Genomic DNA, 18,316 nt, shown 5'->3' on the forward strand with positions numbered 1-18,316 from the left:
CTGAATAGCCCCTAGGATAATGTGGCACCTATGGAGGGCTGGGTGAGTTCTAGAGAGACAAATTTTTTGCTCAATGTATGGACTCGCCCTCCCTAATAGTTAATGCTTTCCAAAGGCAGAATGTTCATTAGGGGACTTAATGAGCGATGCACATTCTGAATAGCTCCTAGGATAATGCTGGCACCGATGGAGGGCTGGGTGAGTTCTAGAGAGACAACTTTTTTGCTCAATGTATGAACTCGCCCTCTCTAATAGTTAATGCTTTCCAAAGGCAGAATGTTCTGTTTTATAACGTAATAAAGGCCTGTTGCATTTAAGGACCATCTCTCAAGGCCGCCGTTCAACCTGTAGGTCAATGGCTGCAAGGTTTCATCGATGTTAAAGCAGCAATGCAGGACATGCTGCCCTCTGACTATAAGGATGGATTCCTTCCCCCCCTTATCGAGGTTAAAGTAGCAATGCAGGACATGCTGCCCTTTGACTATAAGGATGGATTCCTTTTTTCCCCCCTTTTTAAGTTTTTCAATCACAGTTTACTTTTAATATTATTTTATATTGCTTTTAGGTACAGAGCATAGTGGTTAGATGAGCACATACTTTACAAACTGACCCTCCAGAGAGTGCCAGTACCCTCCTGGCACCTCACACAGTTACCTTCAGGTACGGAGCATAGTGGTTAGACGAGCACATACTTTACAAAGTGACCCTCCGAATAGTGCCAGTACCCTCCTGGCACCTCACACAGTTACCCTACATTCCCGATGCTGCACTTTCCATCCCCAGGACTCTATGACAACGATCAGCCTTACCTGTCAGTCCCTTCATCTCTTTCTGCCAGTCCCCCAACGCCCTCCCTTCAGACCATCAGTCTGTTTTGTGTGTTTATGAGTCTGTTTCTTATTGGTTTATTCATTTATTTTGTTCTTTAGATTCCATATGTAAGTAAAATAATATGATATTTGTCTTTCTCTGACTGTCTTATTTCATTGAGCATAGGTACATCCAGTTCCATCCATGTTGTTGCAAATGGTAGGAGTTCCTTTTTATAGAAGCATAATTTCCAATGTGTAGATGTACCACAGTTTCTTGTCTATTGATGGGTACTTGGGTTGTTTAGGATGGATTCTTTTTCATAAAATGATATCCCATCAGTGTTGTTGGGAAACCATGACTCATGCCGCTATTGAAAGGATGCTGTAGAGTTAAGTCTTATCCTGTTAGTGGGAGGAAATGTGGAATTGTCAGGGCAGCATGCCAAATGGTAAGTTTCTCCATAGCCTTCCTAGCGGGTAATATGGTTTACTCTGGTGGCTTCATCAGATAGCCATTGTCTGTAATGCTAGGGTACATTTAAAGGAGAGCTAGTGGGACCATAGCACACAGGGACTCCATTGTTCTGGGAATACTGTCAGTCCCTTCATCTCTTTCTGCCAGTCCCCCAACGCCCTCCCTTCAGACCATCAGTCTGTTTTGTGTGTTTATGAGTCTGTTTCTTATTGGTTTATTCATTTATTTTGTAAGAAAAAGTATTTCTACCTCCAAACAGACTGTACTCCAAAGGCTATTTTATTTTTCCAACTGATGTTTAAAAATATATTTTTATTTATTTCAAAGAGGAAGAGAGAGGGATCGAAAGATAGAAACATCAATGATGACAGAGAATCACTGATTAGCTGCCTCCTGAACGCTCCCTACTGCTGTCATTCTTTTTTGTTTCCAAAGTAATATTCCTTTGTATATACATACCACAGCTTTTTTATCCACTTGTCTATTGATGGGTACTTGGGTTGTTTAGGATGGATTCTTTTTCATAAAATGATATCCCATCAGTGTTGTTGGGAAACCATGACTCATGCCGCTATTGAAAGGATGCTGTAGAGTTAAGTCTTATCCTGTTAGTGGGAGGAAATGTGGAATTGTCAGGGCAGCATGCCAAATGGTAAGTTTCTCCATAGCCTTCCTAGTGGGTATATGGTTTACTCTGGTGGCTTCATCAGGTAGCCATTGTCTGTAATGCTAGGGTGCATTTAAAGGAGAGCTAGTGGGATCATAGCACACAGGGACTCCATTGTTCTGGGAATTCATCTCATGAAAAAGTGTTTCTACCTCCAAACAGACTATACTCCAAAGGCTATTTTGTTTTTCCAACTGATGTTTAAAAATATTTTTTTTATTTATTTCAAAGAGGAAGAGAGAGGGAGCGAAAGATAGAAACATCAATGATGACAGAGAATCACTGATCAGCTGCCTCCTGAACGCTCCCTACTGGGGATGGAGCCTGCAACCCAGGCATGTGTCCTGATCAGGAATCAAACCCTAACCTCCTGGTTCAACCACTGAGCCACACCTCTCTAAAAACCTCAGGCTTCTAGTCTACCCCAAATCAGAGGTGGAGGAGAAAAAAATGGTTCCTAAGCCACAGTAGGGTTGTACCTCTCCCAACCCCCATATGCACACCCAAGGAGGGAATCCACTTCTGTGCTCTTTCCCCAACTGTAAAAAATCCCTAACTGGTTTGGCTCAGTGGATAGAGCATCGGCCTGCAAACTGAAAGGTCTCAGGTTCGATTCCAGTCAAGGGCATGTACCTTGGTTGCGGGCACATCCCCAGTAGAAGGTGTGCACGAGGCAGCTGATCGATGTTTCTCTCTCATCGATGCTTCTAACTCTCTATCCCTCTCCCTTCCTCTTTGTAAAAAAAAAAAATCAATAAAATATTTTATTTTATTTTTTTAAAAAAGGCCATATCACAGCTTTCTCTCCTTCTGCCAGGGCCAGAAGTGCTGATGGCTGACACATAAAGGAGCCCAAAGCTGACAGGTCCTCTCGTTCATTTTGAGGGAAGAAAATAGTTTACTGTTTAAGCCTTAATGATTTTTGATCATTTCTTCTCAGTCCAGCAGCGAGGCACATCTATGTCTAAAAGCATGATAGATTATACATGTTTATAACACGTAAACCGGAAATAAGAAATGTCAGGTAAATGTTCTTAATCATATTTTTTTAAAGTCTCACTAGTTCTTTCTTTAGAGCCAAAACTGCTTGTTCAGTCAGTTCTCTCATGATCTGTGTTTATTCTTATAGGCTTTATTTAGTCTAAAGCAAAGTTAGAAAATATATACAGCAGTGTTTACATTAATATTATATGAAGAATCTGGTTTATGTACATGCTTAAGTGCCAGGGAATTCAAATTGCTCTCAGAGGGAGAGGGAGAGGGAGAGAAAGAGGGAAAGAAGGAAGGAAGCGGGCAGGGGGGGAAGGAAGGGAGGAAGGAAGGAAGGAAGGAAGGAAGGAAGGAAGGAAGGAAGGGAGGAAGGGAGGAAGGAAGGAAGGAAGGAAGACTGGAGTTGGATCTAAAACCTTCCATTTTTGCTTGCCCCACACCATTAATTCTATCTTAGGCATTTGAGCCCTCAATAAAGTCAAGTAAACTTTTGATTCAGAGAGCTTGGAGAAACCTACTTGCCATGGGACATAATGAGATGTTAAAACTTCTCATTTCCCATGGCTCTTGTATTTGGTTAGTTATGTTATTGGGATTCTGACTAGTCATAATCAGGAAAGATGCTGGGAGACAAGCAGCAGAATTGATGCAGAAACTGAAGTCAGTTGTCCCTTCTGGGTTTTGTTTCTCTTTCTGTGTGGCTAACAAGTTACTTACACATTACACTTCAGTTTCCTTATCTATTAAATGAAAAGCAAACAGAAGACCCTGGGGATTTGTGAGGATTACATAGCATAATATATAAGGCCCCTAGCACAGTGCCTGGCACATGGTCAATGCTCAAAAAACTGCTAGAAAGCAAAGGAAAAAAGGATTTTCCCAAAGAGCTAATCACTTAAAATAAAACACCTCCAATTTATTGGCACAGAATCACAGAACTCTACTTCTGGAAGGGACGTTTAGTACCTAGTCTGGTGGCTGTATGTTTGTTTGTTTGTTTTGAAGCCAGTGTTCTTCAAATAGAATATTATAAGGAAGGTGATGAGTCAAAGCAACAAAGTGGAGCTGAGACTGTGCGGGGCTAGGCAGTCAGCTCCCTCTCATCCCTCCTCCACTGCAAGACGCTAATGCGCCTGACACCTCCCAGAGCATAGTGTGAATCCAAACGCCCGGCCTGCGGTCTGCTCCACCATCTCACCACAGTGGGAATGGCCCAGAAGGTGAGGTTGTCTTTTCAGTGGTACAACCAGAGCGACATTCCTCTTGTTTTCTGGTACAGCCCATGAAAGAGAATAGATGGGCCAAAACACGTGAGAGAGTATTTGACCAAATTCTTACAGAGAAACTTTTAAAAGATCTAGAGCAAGCATGTCAAACTCTAGAGCTTTAGTTCAAAACATGTGAACCTTATTTTTTCTGTGGTAGAGGATAATCTTTTGGGTGGCCCGTTTCCATTTTTTATGTTTATCTTTCAACTGTTTCTCATGCCATTTAAGTTTTTCCCTGTGTGGTTCTAGAACCTTCTAGCAGCCTTGATGACAAATGGCAGTTGGGTAGATTTCCGTAAAATTTGTGTAGAAACAACTTCATTTTCTCCTGTACCTTCTACCTTAGCCTTCTGTAGTCCTTCTGATGCTAAAGAAAATACTATGGTTCCTAAATGTTTTCACATTCTCGGGTATTTTACTTCAACCTAACTAGAGTCTTCTTCCTGGCATATCAGCACAGCACAGAAATATAAACACGAAGCTGACCCAATGGAAGTTTGAAGTCAGTGTATTTTCTTTTTGAGATAAGGCGATGTTTGTACAAACAGCCTTGGACTTTATTTGGATAAGAAAAAAGATATAACACAATTTATGACTGCATGCTATTTCCAAATGTGGCTAATTTCCTGATGGGTTATTCGTGTGTCTTGCTGTTCTTGTGAAACGCTTTCAGTCTTTTCATTTACTTTCAGAAAAGAACAAAGTTGAGTTGGGGGACAGTGTGGGTTTGGGATTCCTAATCATCTTGAGAGCTGACCCAGATTCTCCGGCGCATACCTCTGCTTGCAAGCTTACCTGGGCTGCTAACAAGCTGTGCTCATGTCCACTCCCCTGGACTGGAGACTCCGTGAGAGCAGGGGCATCGCCTTTAAAGACCTCTGCACGGTCTCTCTACCCAACTCACTCCCTAGGTCAGAGCTGGTGCCAGAAATATTATTTCTTTCCCTGGCTGGGTAGTTCCCTTGGTTAGAGCATCGTCCTGATATGCCACGGTTGTAGGTTCTACCCCCTGTCAGGGCACATACAAGAATCAATCCATGAATGCATAAATAAGTGGAACAACAAATCAATGCTTCTCTCTCTCTCTCTCTCTCTCTCTCTCTCTCTCTCTCTCTTTCTCTCTCTCCCCACTTCCTCTCTCAATCTCTAAAATCAATAAATAAAAATAAAAAATAAATATTTATTGACTGATTTTCCAAGAGACTTCATAGATTTTAATATGTACGTTGATAACTCCATTATTTTGGATTCCTATACCAAAGGAAAATACATAACGTGATAGTATTCTATTGGTTTGAAAGATATATCTATATCTATATCTATATCTATATCTATATCTATATCTATTTACACACACACATATATGTGTATGTGTATGTGTGTGTGTGTAAAGCCAAAAGATCCCTTGTAGGAGTGATAGATTTCAGTTTCTAGGCCAATTGAGCTAGACTGTAGACAAAATGAATTCGATAGCAATACATACAAGAATACTAACAAATATTTATTGAGCACTATCTACGTACCATGCAGTAATGCCTCTTCTAGGCATTTCTCAGATAGTACCCAAATGATTTTTACTACACCACCATGAGAAGGTTAAAGGTAAACGTTATTCCCTCTGGAAAGATGGTTAAACTGAGGCATGATGAGGCAAAGTGGTTTCCCCACGGTCCTGTCACTCAACGCTGGCCTTCTGCACCAGGGACCGGTTCCCTGTCTACAGGCAGCATTGTCTCATGTCTGTAACACAGGGTCTTCCGTTTGCTGTGAAAACAAAGATGTCCTCTTGCTCTATTTTAGGTTTGCGGATGGCTCCTAGAAGATCTTGATTGGCTCCCGAGGAAATATCGTTTTGCTGGATTGGTTTCCTGTCATCTTGTCCCCGCAGTCAACCATGAGCCAGTCAGACCCTGCCGATGACCCAGATCCCAGCCCTGAGCCCCTGTGTGTGGTGTGTGGCCAAGCCCACTCCCCCGAGGAAAACCACTTCTACACCTACACAGAAGATGTGGACGACGACCTCATCTGCCACATCTGCCTGCAAGCCTTGCTGGACCCTCTGGACACTCCCTGTGGACACACCTACTGCACTGTCTGCCTCACCAACTTCCTGGTGAGTAAGGACTTCTGCCCCCTGGACCGCCAGCCCCTGGTCCTCCAGCACTGCAAGAAGTCCAGCATCCTGGTCCACAAGCTCCTCAGCAAGCTCACGGTGACCTGCCCATTCGCCGAGCACTGCGCCGAGGTGCTGCAGCGCTGTGACCTGGAGCATCACTTCCAAACCAGGTAGGGCCTCTTCCCCGCAGATCCTGAGCAGCCCCGCCCTCCAGGGGCAGCTGGGACTCACCTGTTCCTGAGGGCGGGGCTGGCTCCCAGGCCCTGGTCGCTCTGTGCGAAGCTTTGTTTGTCTTCTTTTGCAACCAATGAGAGGACTCCTTCAAAATAAGTAACATGTTAGGTGTTACGGTCAGGGTTCAGTGTAAGGAAATGGCACATGGTCGAGTTGTGTTATGTATGTGTTTACAGGGCGTTTCTTTTTTTTTTTTTTTTTGGTGGTAAAATAGACATAAGATGTAAGTTATCATTTTAATGATTTTTAAGTGTACAGTTCAGTGCATTCACATTGTTGTGCATCATCCCTCAACGTCACCCATCCTCAGAACATTTGTCATCTTCCAGAACTGAAACTTGGTTCCCGTTCAACAAACACCCCCTCTCCCTTCCCTCCAGAATTGGTATCGTGATTCAACTTTCTGTCTCTATGAACTTGGCTATTCTAGGAAACTAGAAAAGAGGGATCATCCGGGGTTTGCCTTCTTGTGGCTGGCTACTTTCATATGCGTGCATTTTGAAATGCGAAAGATACCGGAAAGATCTGGGAGCAGCTTTCTCTGAGGTTCATGGTCCCCAATAAGATTTCCAGGTGGGCATTGCTTGTCTTTTCATGTAAGAAAAAAAAAGTCTCCTAACGTGACCCACAATTATTAGAACTTCCTCTGTATGGGAATTGGCAAAGCCGGCTGTTCTTTGAAGAGATATAAGATATTTTCAACTAAGGATGAAAATGAGAAATTTAGAGAACTTTTGTCCTTTAAGCGAATTGTCCTATGAACTTTTCAGCCAAGGTGCACACACTGGCAGCAGGTCAGCCCTGCTGGTGGGCTCTGTCCCCTGCGCCACCTGCCCACCTCTTATTTTGCCCACCTGCATTCTCATGTGGTGGGCATTCCTCAGGGCGGCCCTGGGTCTTGTTCCACATGAGGTCCTCTCTTAGGACAGTTAAGGTGTTTAGCAAAGTGTAGACAGTAAGCCACAATTCTTTTGTAAGAGGAAATTTGGAAGCCGGTGTTTATCTTGGTTTCTGTCATGACCAGAGGCAGGTGCAGGTATTTTTTTCTAAAGGTCACATTCCTTAGGACATGAATCTGTCTTTGTCTTTGGGGACATGCCGATTCTCTAACATGAAGTTTGCCTCCAAAGCAATGGCCTGGGTGTAATGCTTCCCCCATGGTTCCATACCAGGAACCAGTTATGTCAGTGAACTCGTTTTTCTCCCCACGATGGAGAACCAAATGCATCAAACTCTGATGCCTGGGTTGCCCCTGACCCTCTGTTATTGTTGGTATTTAAGCTAGGATGCTCCTCTTCTTTGATTGACTGGAAGGAGGAGTGGCTGGAGGAGAAGGAGATAGGGAGTCTATCTGTGACCTTTGCTAAAAGTTTTACCCAGGTAGGGGAGGTATTGTCTGGAGGGAAGTAGGCCTGGGGCCAGAGGTGAGGTAGGAGCTGCAGATGCTGGTACAGAACCGGGGCCAAGACTGGAGCTGAGAAGGCCCTGGTATTCCTATGTTCCTGGGTTGTTGCAATTTATACATTTGTGTTGGGGTTTCCATTTATTGCTGTAACAATTGATCACAAACTTAATGGCTTTAAAGCACAAAAATGTGTTATCTTACAGTTCTGAGGGTTCTAGGTCCAACCTGGGTCTCAAGGTGTAGAGAGGGCTGGTTTGTTTTGGCTGTTCAGGGAGAATTGCTTGACCTGCCTTTTCCAGGTTCTGGAGGCCATCTTCCTTCCTTGGCTTGTGGCCCCTTTCTCTATATTCAGGGCCGGCAGCATAGAATCTCTCTCTCTCTCTCTCTCTCTCTCTTCACATCTTCTGTGACTCTGGCCCTCCTGCCTCCCTCTCATGAGGGCACGCATTACATCCACCTGGATAATCCAGGATCCTCTCCTCATCTCAAGAGCCTTTCCTTGGCCACCCCTGCAAATCCCTTTGGCCCTGTAAGATAGCAGATTCACAGGTTCTGAGGATTAGCAGTTGGACATCTTGGGGTGCTCATTATTCTGCCCACCGCAGGAGTTTTTCAGGAAAAGGGGAAAAAAGAGAGAGAAGGAAATACATGGAGGTGCTCTCTGGAGAGAAAGAGAAAACCCAACAGGTCCCCCACACCCCCTCACCTAGAGCTGATTTAGGGCCCAGAATATTCTTTTTAAAAAATTGAGATAAGATGGCACATGGACCTAAGGGCAAGGCTAGAGCAGAAGTGGGGCAGGGGAAAGGCTGGGAAGAGGATGTTGAGGACTTGTGGGGTTTCCAGGAGGGAGATGCCACAAGCCCACCTACCTGTCCCAAGTGGGAATTTCATTCACCGCCCATGCAGGTTGTTGGCCCACATGCCTCAAGGAACCCTGGGATAAAGGCTTGATGAACCCTCAGCTGAGAACGGCATGCACATTGGGAAAACAACAGTGAGGGGGGGGAAATGCAAAACTAATTAAAATCACCTCTATGAGCTGTGGCCTTGGAGCCCTTCACAGGTGCCCGTCAGCAGCTCTCTGGAGGGAAAACTCCCACGGGAGGAGGCGCGGTGCCTCAGCACGCGCTCTGGATCCTCTCCACACTTCAACTTCCTAAGTAGGTTGAAACCAACATTTCCAAAAATATGGTGCATGTTAGTCATCAAATGCTTAATATACACTTCCTCTCCTCCCAGCCCCTGGGCATTTTGTTGGCAAGGATGAAGAATTGGAGCTAATCCAGAACCTGAGTCCAGAGCCCTCTTGGGCCTTAGGCCTGGGCCTGAGCCAGTAGACTGCCTCTTCCTCCCCTGAGAAGGGACATTAAGATTAAATAGTTATCCTCGGACTGGGAAAACTGAGAGGCAAGTGTTTCCTTACGTTTCTGTGTGAGGCCTCCAGGTTGGTGGCTGCCTGCAGGGGGGTGTTGTCATAGGTTTGTACTAGAAGATTGCTTTGTTTATCAATTTTGCATCTTGGTTTTAGGATTTAGATGTAATGAGTTTAAAAAATGTTCTTTGGCCTCTGGCACTATATGAATGTAAACTTTGCAGGCAGAATCTACCTACTATGGAGAACTCAGCATTAATTCTGGTTGAAAACCACTGTGTGACTCAGAGGAGCCCACACACTCCCTCCAAGTGTGTCCAGGAGAGCTCAGTCCTGAGCATCATGGGAAACTCCGTACTTAGGTGTATCTACCTGTAAAATGAGAATTGGCTCCTTAGTTACAAGATCTGGCAGAAATAACCACATCAGCAATGTTTTCATTCTCTAGAAAAGACCATCAGGTAGAGAGAAATGTTTTCCCCATCAGCCAAGGTCTCGGTTTATGGGTTGTCCATAGGATCGTGCTAATAATAGCAGTCCACTTGAGTCAGGGATGCAGGCAGATGGCATCTCATCTGTAAACAAATGCTGCCTGTCCTCCCCAGAATTTGTGTCATTTCTAAACATTGTTATCTAAGCACTCCAGATCCTTAGTTGAATATAAACCCTTAAGGAAAACATTTAGGATGGACTGTGGGTGTGCATGACTGGCTGGGCCAGCAACTCCTTGGACCGCTGTCTCTGACTTCAGACTAGAGAGCTCTTCTATGGGAGTGAATCTGGGCGTGTGAACTAATGTTTGAAATCCGCTGGCTTAATTCTTTTGGCTTCTGCCCTCTTAGATGCTTGCAGACGCCCTCACATGGGTCTTCTGCAAAGAATTCCCACGAGGCTAATGGGCTTGTCAAATCAAATGGCAGCCTTCCTGACCAAGGGGCATTGCCAGCAGACATAGCCAGGGCGCCACAGAGGGCCAGTTCAATGCATCCCTCTTGGCCCAGACCATCAGGGGGTGTATGGAGGAGCCAAAGCTTTCACTTCCTTGATTCTGAGTGGGAGTGATCTTAGGCTCAAGATTACATCTTTATTCTGTAATATCATCATCTGCATCTGTAATATTTATCAAGATCCACAATAGGCCAGACCCTGAAGGAAGAAAGAGAAGTCTATATGAGCCATGATATCTGCCTCTGAGGAAATGACATTTTAAAGGTAAAAGAGAGAAATTGAAAGCACACCCACACTGAATTGTTTCATAGGACAAGTCACTGTGCCCTTAATTTCTCTCTTATGGAAGACTAGAGGCCTGGTGCACAAATTCATGCATGGGTGGGGTCCCTCAGGGTGGCCTGTAGATATCAGGCCCCAGCTCATGTCTCCAGGCTCGCAGCCCCAGCTTGTGCCTCCAGCCTCCCAGCCCTGCAGCCCGGCAGCCCCGTAGCCCCACAGCCCTACCTGGCGCCACACTATGGCCTGGTGCTGCCCCTTCTCTTGCTCCACCATCCCACCTGCAGGACAATCGGTTGGGGCCTCCTGCCCAGCTCCCTCAGTGCCTGGGAGTCAGGTGGCGGCCCCATCCACTGCTGCCACTGCCACAGGTCCCCATCTGTGTGGTGATCGCCCCCTGCCCCCCTCACACCCGCCTTGGCCTGGCACCACTGTCCCGCTCTCATTGGGGCCCATCAGGGCCAGCAGCGCCTCCACTGCCGCCCACTGCCAGTGTCGCCAACACCCACCGTGTTCTGTGCCACCCCCTGGTGGTCAGTGCACATCATAGCAAGCGGTCAAACTCCCAGTCTCCTGGTCGAACTCACAGTCAAACGACTGCCCAAGGGGACAATTTGCATATTAGGCTTTTATTATATGGGATAATAGAAATGGGCAATAATAAAGCTGCCCCTTCTTAAGTATTAACTAGCATGAATAAAGAGATCTTTGTTCACTGTTTTGGAATCAGCCCTGAATGAAAATCCGATACAATTGGCACACCTGACTGAAGGCTCTCTGGTGTTATTTTGTTGATTGACTTTGCACCCCAGTGTCCTGGAAGTTTCTTCTCCAAAGACCTACCCTGGAACCTCTCTTGACCTTTTCTGGAGTGTGTTCAGTCAGTCCCACACAAGCTCAGCTAGCTGTGTACAGTGCAGGGAAGATTATACTGCTGGACTGAAGGTCTGGGGGAGTGTTACCCTAGGGGAGGTAGGTAAGTTACAAGTCTGGTTGGTCATTACTGCCTGGCTCAACATCTCCCTATAACCTTGACATTTATCCTTCATGTAACTTTCCTGCCCTGAACCCAACGTTTTCCTGGCCTTACCTAGCCAAGAGCCACTAATTTGACTTTCTTGGGCATGGAAGAAATGAGGCAATGTTTCTGCATTACCTTTGACAGAACCATTGAATCTCCATCAGACTGTGCTCCAAGCAATTATTTAAAGAAATAATATTCTCCTGGGTACTCATCCAGAAATCTTTCTTACCTTTTTTTCTTTTTTCCTGGTCATTTATTATCCATCTTTATAATGCTTAACCCCTACCATGGCTCTTATAAGTTTGAAGTCCTGTTTTGTTAACTTGTCTCTGATCAAGAAAGCTAGTCCAAAAAATTGACTCTTTGAGCCAAATTCTTTTTGGTTCTACAAATATTTATTATCTACTGCGTTCCACATACTATAGTGAGGATATGATGAAGAACATGATCAGTAGAACTCCTTCTTCAAGGAGTTCCCTGTTTAATGAAGATACAAGAAACCAAAAAATAGGAGGTGGTAGGTAATACCTGAGATGACATTTAAAGGATAAATAGGATGTAGACAGTCAAGGATTAGGGTTAGAACTGTTTACTGACAAGTAAGCCACAGAGAAATTCATGACCATTTAAAGGTGGAATTTTTATTCCCAAGGGATTGTATTAGTTAGGATTACATCTGATGGGAGAGAATGAAAATTCAAGTTATATTGGTTTAACTATTAAAAGTTTTCTTTTTCTGACTTACCACAAATTCTGGGGGTAGGAAGTCTATGATGTTGGCATGGTGCCACCAGAAATCTAGTATCCTGCTGCTTTTCAGATTAGCTTTCATTCTTGAGTTTGTCACCTCATGTTCTCAATATGGCTGCTCAGACTCCAGCATCACATCCAAGTTCCAGGTAGGAAGAACCAAGCAGGAAGAACAAAACAGGAAGGGCAAAATACAATGTGCAGACTGAGACTTCATTCTGTAAAGAGCATTCTTGGATGCTTCACCCAGTAATTAATTTCTGCTTATACCTCATTGGCCAATATTGTATTACATCTGTGAGAGAGGTTAAGTGCATTATCACCGTGAACAAAACTTGGCATCTGTTAAAAGGAAGAAGAGGAGATTAGATATTGGATAGGCAAATGGCAGTTTTTGCAAGTGATGTAAGAACAACAAAAACCAATACCTTCACTTTTGATATGATATTGCATTCATATCCATTAGTGAATTTTATCCTCTTGAAATGCAAAGAGTGAAAGGACAGGCATTCTTATTTTTTTCACAGAGACTTTGAGAGGCAACCTGACATGTCCAAGTTGAGCAAAAATGCAATCCAGTATCCTCTGAAACCCACACGCTTTCTTATATACAATGCTGCTTATGGGTTCTGAGCTATACAGTAGAGCATGTCTCAGGACACTGTGAAACTCCACAGTCAGGAAAACAATGTAACATGTCATGTTCCTCATGTACAGGAGGAAAGAAAGGGCAGATGAGAATAACAAAGTCTTTTGGAAATAGGTGCTGAGCTGCCAGCTAGGCCCATTCACTATCATTAGTAATTATTATTAACAATATTTATAACAAGAGCTAACACTCATTGAGCCCTTTGTTCTTCATAGGCACTATCTCATTTTACCTTCATAACAATACTATGAGGAAGCCCTATTATTATTGTCTTTCTTTCACTGAGGAGGAAATGGAGGTTCAGAGAGGTTCAACAACATGCTCAGGGTCACACAGCTAGTATGTGGTGGAGTTCAGGTTCAAACTCAAGCCTGTTTGGCTCCAGCATCTAAATACCAAATCTTACTTCCTTTTTGCTGCTCTTCACCAGCTCTGACTCACTCTTGCATACCAGACTTAAAGGAAATGGAATTCAAATTAGGGCCTCAACAACATTCATTCATGTCATGCTTTATCAAGGCTGCTTACCTTGGATTTAAACTGTAGAAATTAAATCTGCACATTCTAAGAGTCTACTGTATTTGATCTATTTTAGGCCCGCTTCAGGAAAATGCAGATCGCTGATGCTAAATTCCTACTTTCCTACACAGTTTATTGCAGTTGGTCTCATCCTGTAGATTTTTCTCTGGTCTTCCCAGCAAGTGTAGTTTGCTGTGATTGCTTGGTTGTTATTAATGAAATTATCTCTTTAAGCCATTTCTATTAAGATTCAGGCCTGGAGTTGGCAAAATGGATTTTGATCTTCTTGAATATGGAGAAGGAGAGGACTGCTGGGGCTTCTGTGGCATTCTGGAGCTTAGGCCGGCTTAGATGTCCTACTGCCGAGTTGATAGGATAGTCTGGAAACACAGATCTGAAAGCTAGAAGAGATGATGTGGCCCAAGCAAGTGAGGCATTATTAGTTCCATTTCAAAGATGAGATGACTGAGGCTCAGGGGCTTAACTGAAATGCCTGGGTCCTACAGCTAGTACCAGAGCTTATAATCACTCAGCAGAGAGGGAGGCACGGAGGGCCATTTTCCTCACAGAACAGCAGCCTGAACATTGTTTGGGCAGAACTTCCTATCTATCAAGGCTCTTTGTTTTCCTCAAAGAGAATAATTTTCAAAAATTAGCAAGGAAGCCACCCCTTCTCTCATGTCTGTCAGGGCAGTAGGCGGTAACACACCTTCAATGCATGTTCTAAACATACATTTAGAGGCGGAGTCGGTTCGCGTATCGTCCTTCTGTGTCGCAGTATCTGCAGGCTCACTGTGAGCTCAGGTCTCCAGCCTGTCTTCCCAAGCTGCTGACTCCTCAGTGTCTTCCTCTGCTAGCTGGAGGACAGCCTTGGTTGTTTGCTCATTCACGCCGTGGGCCTGAACATGCCATGCTCCTGCCCTCTCCCAGCACAGTTCAGCTTCCAGCCCATCTGCTCCCGGCCAGTGATGTAAATGTACCAGCTGCTCCTCAAGAGCCAGTCGGCATCCTGCAGGAGGGGCAGGTCCCTTTCCCGGGCATCAGCCTGCTCACTCTCAGCCTAAGCCCTCTTGCCAACCATGGTAGGACCCTCCGTTCTCCTATTTCCCTGTCTGAGAATCACAGGGTGCAATCCTCTTACAGGCCCAGGATTTATTTATCAGCGGGGCTCGATTGAAGGGCTCTGAGACTCCTTATGGTCTACTGATTGTGAGGACATGGCAAGGTTTGTGTAAAGGGGCCGGGCCGGGCCGGGCCCCTGCAGCTGCCAGAGAAGGTGGCCAGGAAGAAAGCAGCACACTGCTCGGAAAATGAAGGCGCTTCTGTTGCTGGTCCTGCCTTGGCTCAGCCCTGCCAACTACATTGACAATGTGGGCAACCTGCACTTCCTGTACTCAGAACTGTGAGTCCCCCGGTAACTGCCTGCCCGGGTTGGTGTGTCGGGGATGTTGGGGATGGGACCTGAGTCAGTTCCCGGCTGGTCTGTGTGTTTAGAGGAATAAATTCCACATGCACTGGATGCACTTGGACAAATCACCCTGCCAGCCGGGTAAAGCAATGTTCGGCTGTCCGTGACTTCACAGAAAAACACGTCTTTCTGAGGCGGTGCTTTCCCAACGAGGCATTTCTTTCCTGCTTCTATGCCAACGCTGCTCTCTTTTGTACTCCGCTTTCTCTCAATAGATGTGTCTTCTGTTCCTTCCATAAATAGAACCTAAGAGCAGAGCTTGCACGCACAGATCTGCAGCCTCTCTCGGGCACTTCTCATTGAAACAGATATCATCCCTTTCTGAGACTGTTGGTCTCCATACCCGCGACACACATAGTGTGTCAGCACAGGGGAAAGGTAGCCCTATATGTAGAAAATACTTATCCATTCTGTTTTTATTTGGGGTAATCTTTAAACATATGGGAAAGCAGAAAGAACTGTGTAGGGAGCACCCATATTCCTATCACCTAGATTTAATGATTAACATGTTGCCACCTTTACCTCATTTATTTATTCTTTACTGAAGTGGTTTGGAGTACTTTGCAATCATCATAACATTTCACCTCTAAATACTTCACTATGTGTCTCTAAGGAAGGAAGACATTCTTCTATGGCCCATGTCTGTTTTATAAGAGGAAGTGACTCATATCCCCAACCTCTACAATGATATTTTTCTGGCTCCTCCTCTTAATAAGCTTGGAAAGAGGGCTGCAGAAGGATGTGAACAGCTACTAGCAATCATATAAAAAGTGCTGCCGGGTGTGCCTCCGTGTTTGGAGCATTTGCAAAAATGTGTTTCTTACTAATCTGTGTGGTAAAAATAGGAAGGGTTGGCTTATGTGTAAATTAGAGTCAGTGGGCAAATGAACAGAGGGACTCTGACAAGGGTTCCTAGGGCCCAGACTCGAAAAGCATGGCTGATCATATTTAGATAGAGATGCCTCCATCCCCATGAATCTATGGTGATCACCAGGCCTCTTATGTAATTAGCCAGACTCGCCAATTTGTTTAGCACAGTAGATGCTCAATAAATGCTTGCTAAGTGGAGGAAGGAGCAAATGGCCTAGGACCTTGGAGAAAGGCCATCCATTCTGAGGGCTCTACATTTCAGGATTATCTGGTCCTTCCTCATGGGAATGTAACTCCACTCCACCTTAGATAAGAAGGTTCAAAGAGAAAGTACCTGGCGGAAGCCGGAATAGTGAGCACCTCTGGGGAAATAAGGACCTCGTGGAAGCTTTTCTAGAAAAATAGACAATGGCAGAACTAACTGGGGCTGTGAAAGTCCCCTTCCTCTCTCTTGCTGAATGCTGAAGTTGGTGTCTCTGACAGCCAGGGCCAAAGCCTCCCCTCCCCCAACCCATAACCCCTTCCCCACCTACGTCCTTGTTGGCTGCTGTAACAAAATACCCCACAGTTGGCGGCCTAAAACCACAGAAATCTGTTTCCTCACAGTTCAGGAGGCCAGAAGCTTGAAATTAAGATGTCAACAGGGCTCCTATGAAGGCTCCAGGGAGGGTCCCTTCCCTGCCTCTTCACTTTCTGGTGATTCCGGTCGCTCCTCGGTTTGTGGCCACATAATTCCAATCTCTGCCTCCACATCACCTTCTTCTCCTATGTCTTCATCACCTATGTCTTCTCCAATCCTGTCTATGTCTCCTCCTCTTCTTCTGAGGACACTTGTCATTGGGTTTAAGGCCCACCTGGATAATCCAGGACGATCTCATCTTGAGCTCTTTAGCTTAATTGTAAGGACCTTTTTCCAAGTAAGGTCACATCACAGGTTCCGGGTGGGTAGACCTATCTTTTTCAGTTTTTAGTGGGGCTGACCATTCGACCCACTGCAGGTGCTACTGAGGAGCCTGTCCAATGAGGTCCTTTCAGTTTTATAGCCTCCTGGAAGGGAGGTTTTCTCTTCTACAGGTTCGTGGGTCAAAGGCAATGTTTCTGTTGAATAGTTGAGTGGACACGAGCAGGCGGTTCTTTCCAAAATGTGAAGAGACCCAGGAAGCACGGTGCCAGGAAATCACCAGGACACTGTTCCCAAACTAATTTGATAGAACTTTCTGGGAGGCTTCCAGTTGCTGGGGATGCTTTATGAGAGAAGCATGTGGCGTTTTTACCTGATGCTACTGGTGACAGTGAACTAGCTGGTGAATTAAGGACACATTTAAGGTACTGTGGCAAGTGCACAGCAGTAGGAAATTAGGCACAGTACTCACCCACAAGGAGCTGACAGTCTAATTGAGGAGATAAAATGTATACACACAAGTTATATACACAAAGTCTTTAAAAAGAAGGGTAGGTAAGAGGTTGAGAAGAGGTGGAGATGGTCCACTTCAGTGAAATTAGCCATGGAATGCTTCTAGAGAAGTTGGGGGTTTGAGCTGGATCTTGATGTAAATAGGAAGTGGGCAAAATCAGGGATGGAAAGAGAGAGCATTTCAGGCGAGGGAAATAGCGCAGGCAAACAGGCTGTGAGGAGGTGGCTGGGGTTGGTACCAACGCTTTGGCTTTGGGAAATGGCAGCGGAGAGCAGTGAGTGGGGCTGCTGGGCCCATTTGGCAGTCTCGGGAGAGGGCTACTGGGTGGGGGCTGCAGGGCCCTGAAATGGAGACCCTCTCTCACCATCGTGGGCTGCTGGGATCTCGGAGGCAGGGGACTGGGTGGAGGCTCTGGCAGGCTCCAGGAAACTTGCCTTCTTCCTGCCACTGTCATCTGAGTGGGATTCTTTTGGTCTGTCCTGTCCCCTCAAGACCCAGATGAAAATCTGAAGCTAATCCATTTAAGCATGTGGTCGTGTGTGTGTGTGTGTGTGTGTGTGTGTGTGTGTGTGTGTAGGGGGGGAGGAGGCGGGGTGGAGGGGAGAGGTTGTTAAACTCAAATGCCTACAGCAAGCATGTCAAACTCAAAGGCTATCATGGGCCAAATAAAGGTTTAAGTTTATGGGGGCCACAAAAAAAAACACACAAAAGCTTCAATTTTCATAGAAATGTAGGTTTATTTCAATAGAGACATGCTAAATACAAAGGGCTGAAATAAATGAGTAACCATTAACAAAATCATAGAACATTTTAATAAAAATTGATATTTTTTCTGAACATTAACTTACTAGACAATGACTAACTGCACAAATTAATAATTGTAACTCAAATAAACTTATTTTTCTTGTTCCCCGAAAGCAAAATATTTCCTGTTGCACACACCAACAAGTCAGTCCAAGACTAATTACATGGCAATCCAGCTGCTAAAATATTCGTTCCTAGTATTAGTGGAGAGAAATGGTGCACCTGTGTGTAAAGGAAATGAATGCAAC

The 18,316-nt window shown here is 45.0% G+C and overlaps 1 protein-coding gene across 2 annotated transcripts in view; it reads left to right on the forward strand.

The window, feature by feature from the left end:
• The window catches only part of LNX1 (ligand of numb-protein X 1, E3 ubiquitin protein ligase), a 111,979-nt gene that overhangs the window by 11,508 nt on the left and 82,155 nt on the right, over positions 1-18,316 (forward strand). The window contains exon 2 of one of the 2 annotated variants that reach the window (XM_015560095.1): positions 6,013-6,498. In XM_015560095.1, coding sequence (XP_015415581.1) covers positions 6,107-6,498 — 392 coding nt within the window. In that variant the 5' untranslated portion in view covers positions 6,013-6,106. Of the gene's footprint in view, positions 1-6,012; positions 6,499-14,520; positions 14,914-18,316 lie in introns of those variants that run through there. The other variant, XM_006757823.2, reaches the window with a different exon arrangement.

The sequence above is a fragment of the Myotis davidii genome, unplaced genomic scaffold (assembly GCF_000327345.1).
Source record: "Myotis davidii unplaced genomic scaffold, ASM32734v1 scaffold173, whole genome shotgun sequence".
NCBI lineage: Eukaryota > Metazoa > Chordata > Mammalia > Chiroptera > Vespertilionidae > Myotis > Myotis davidii.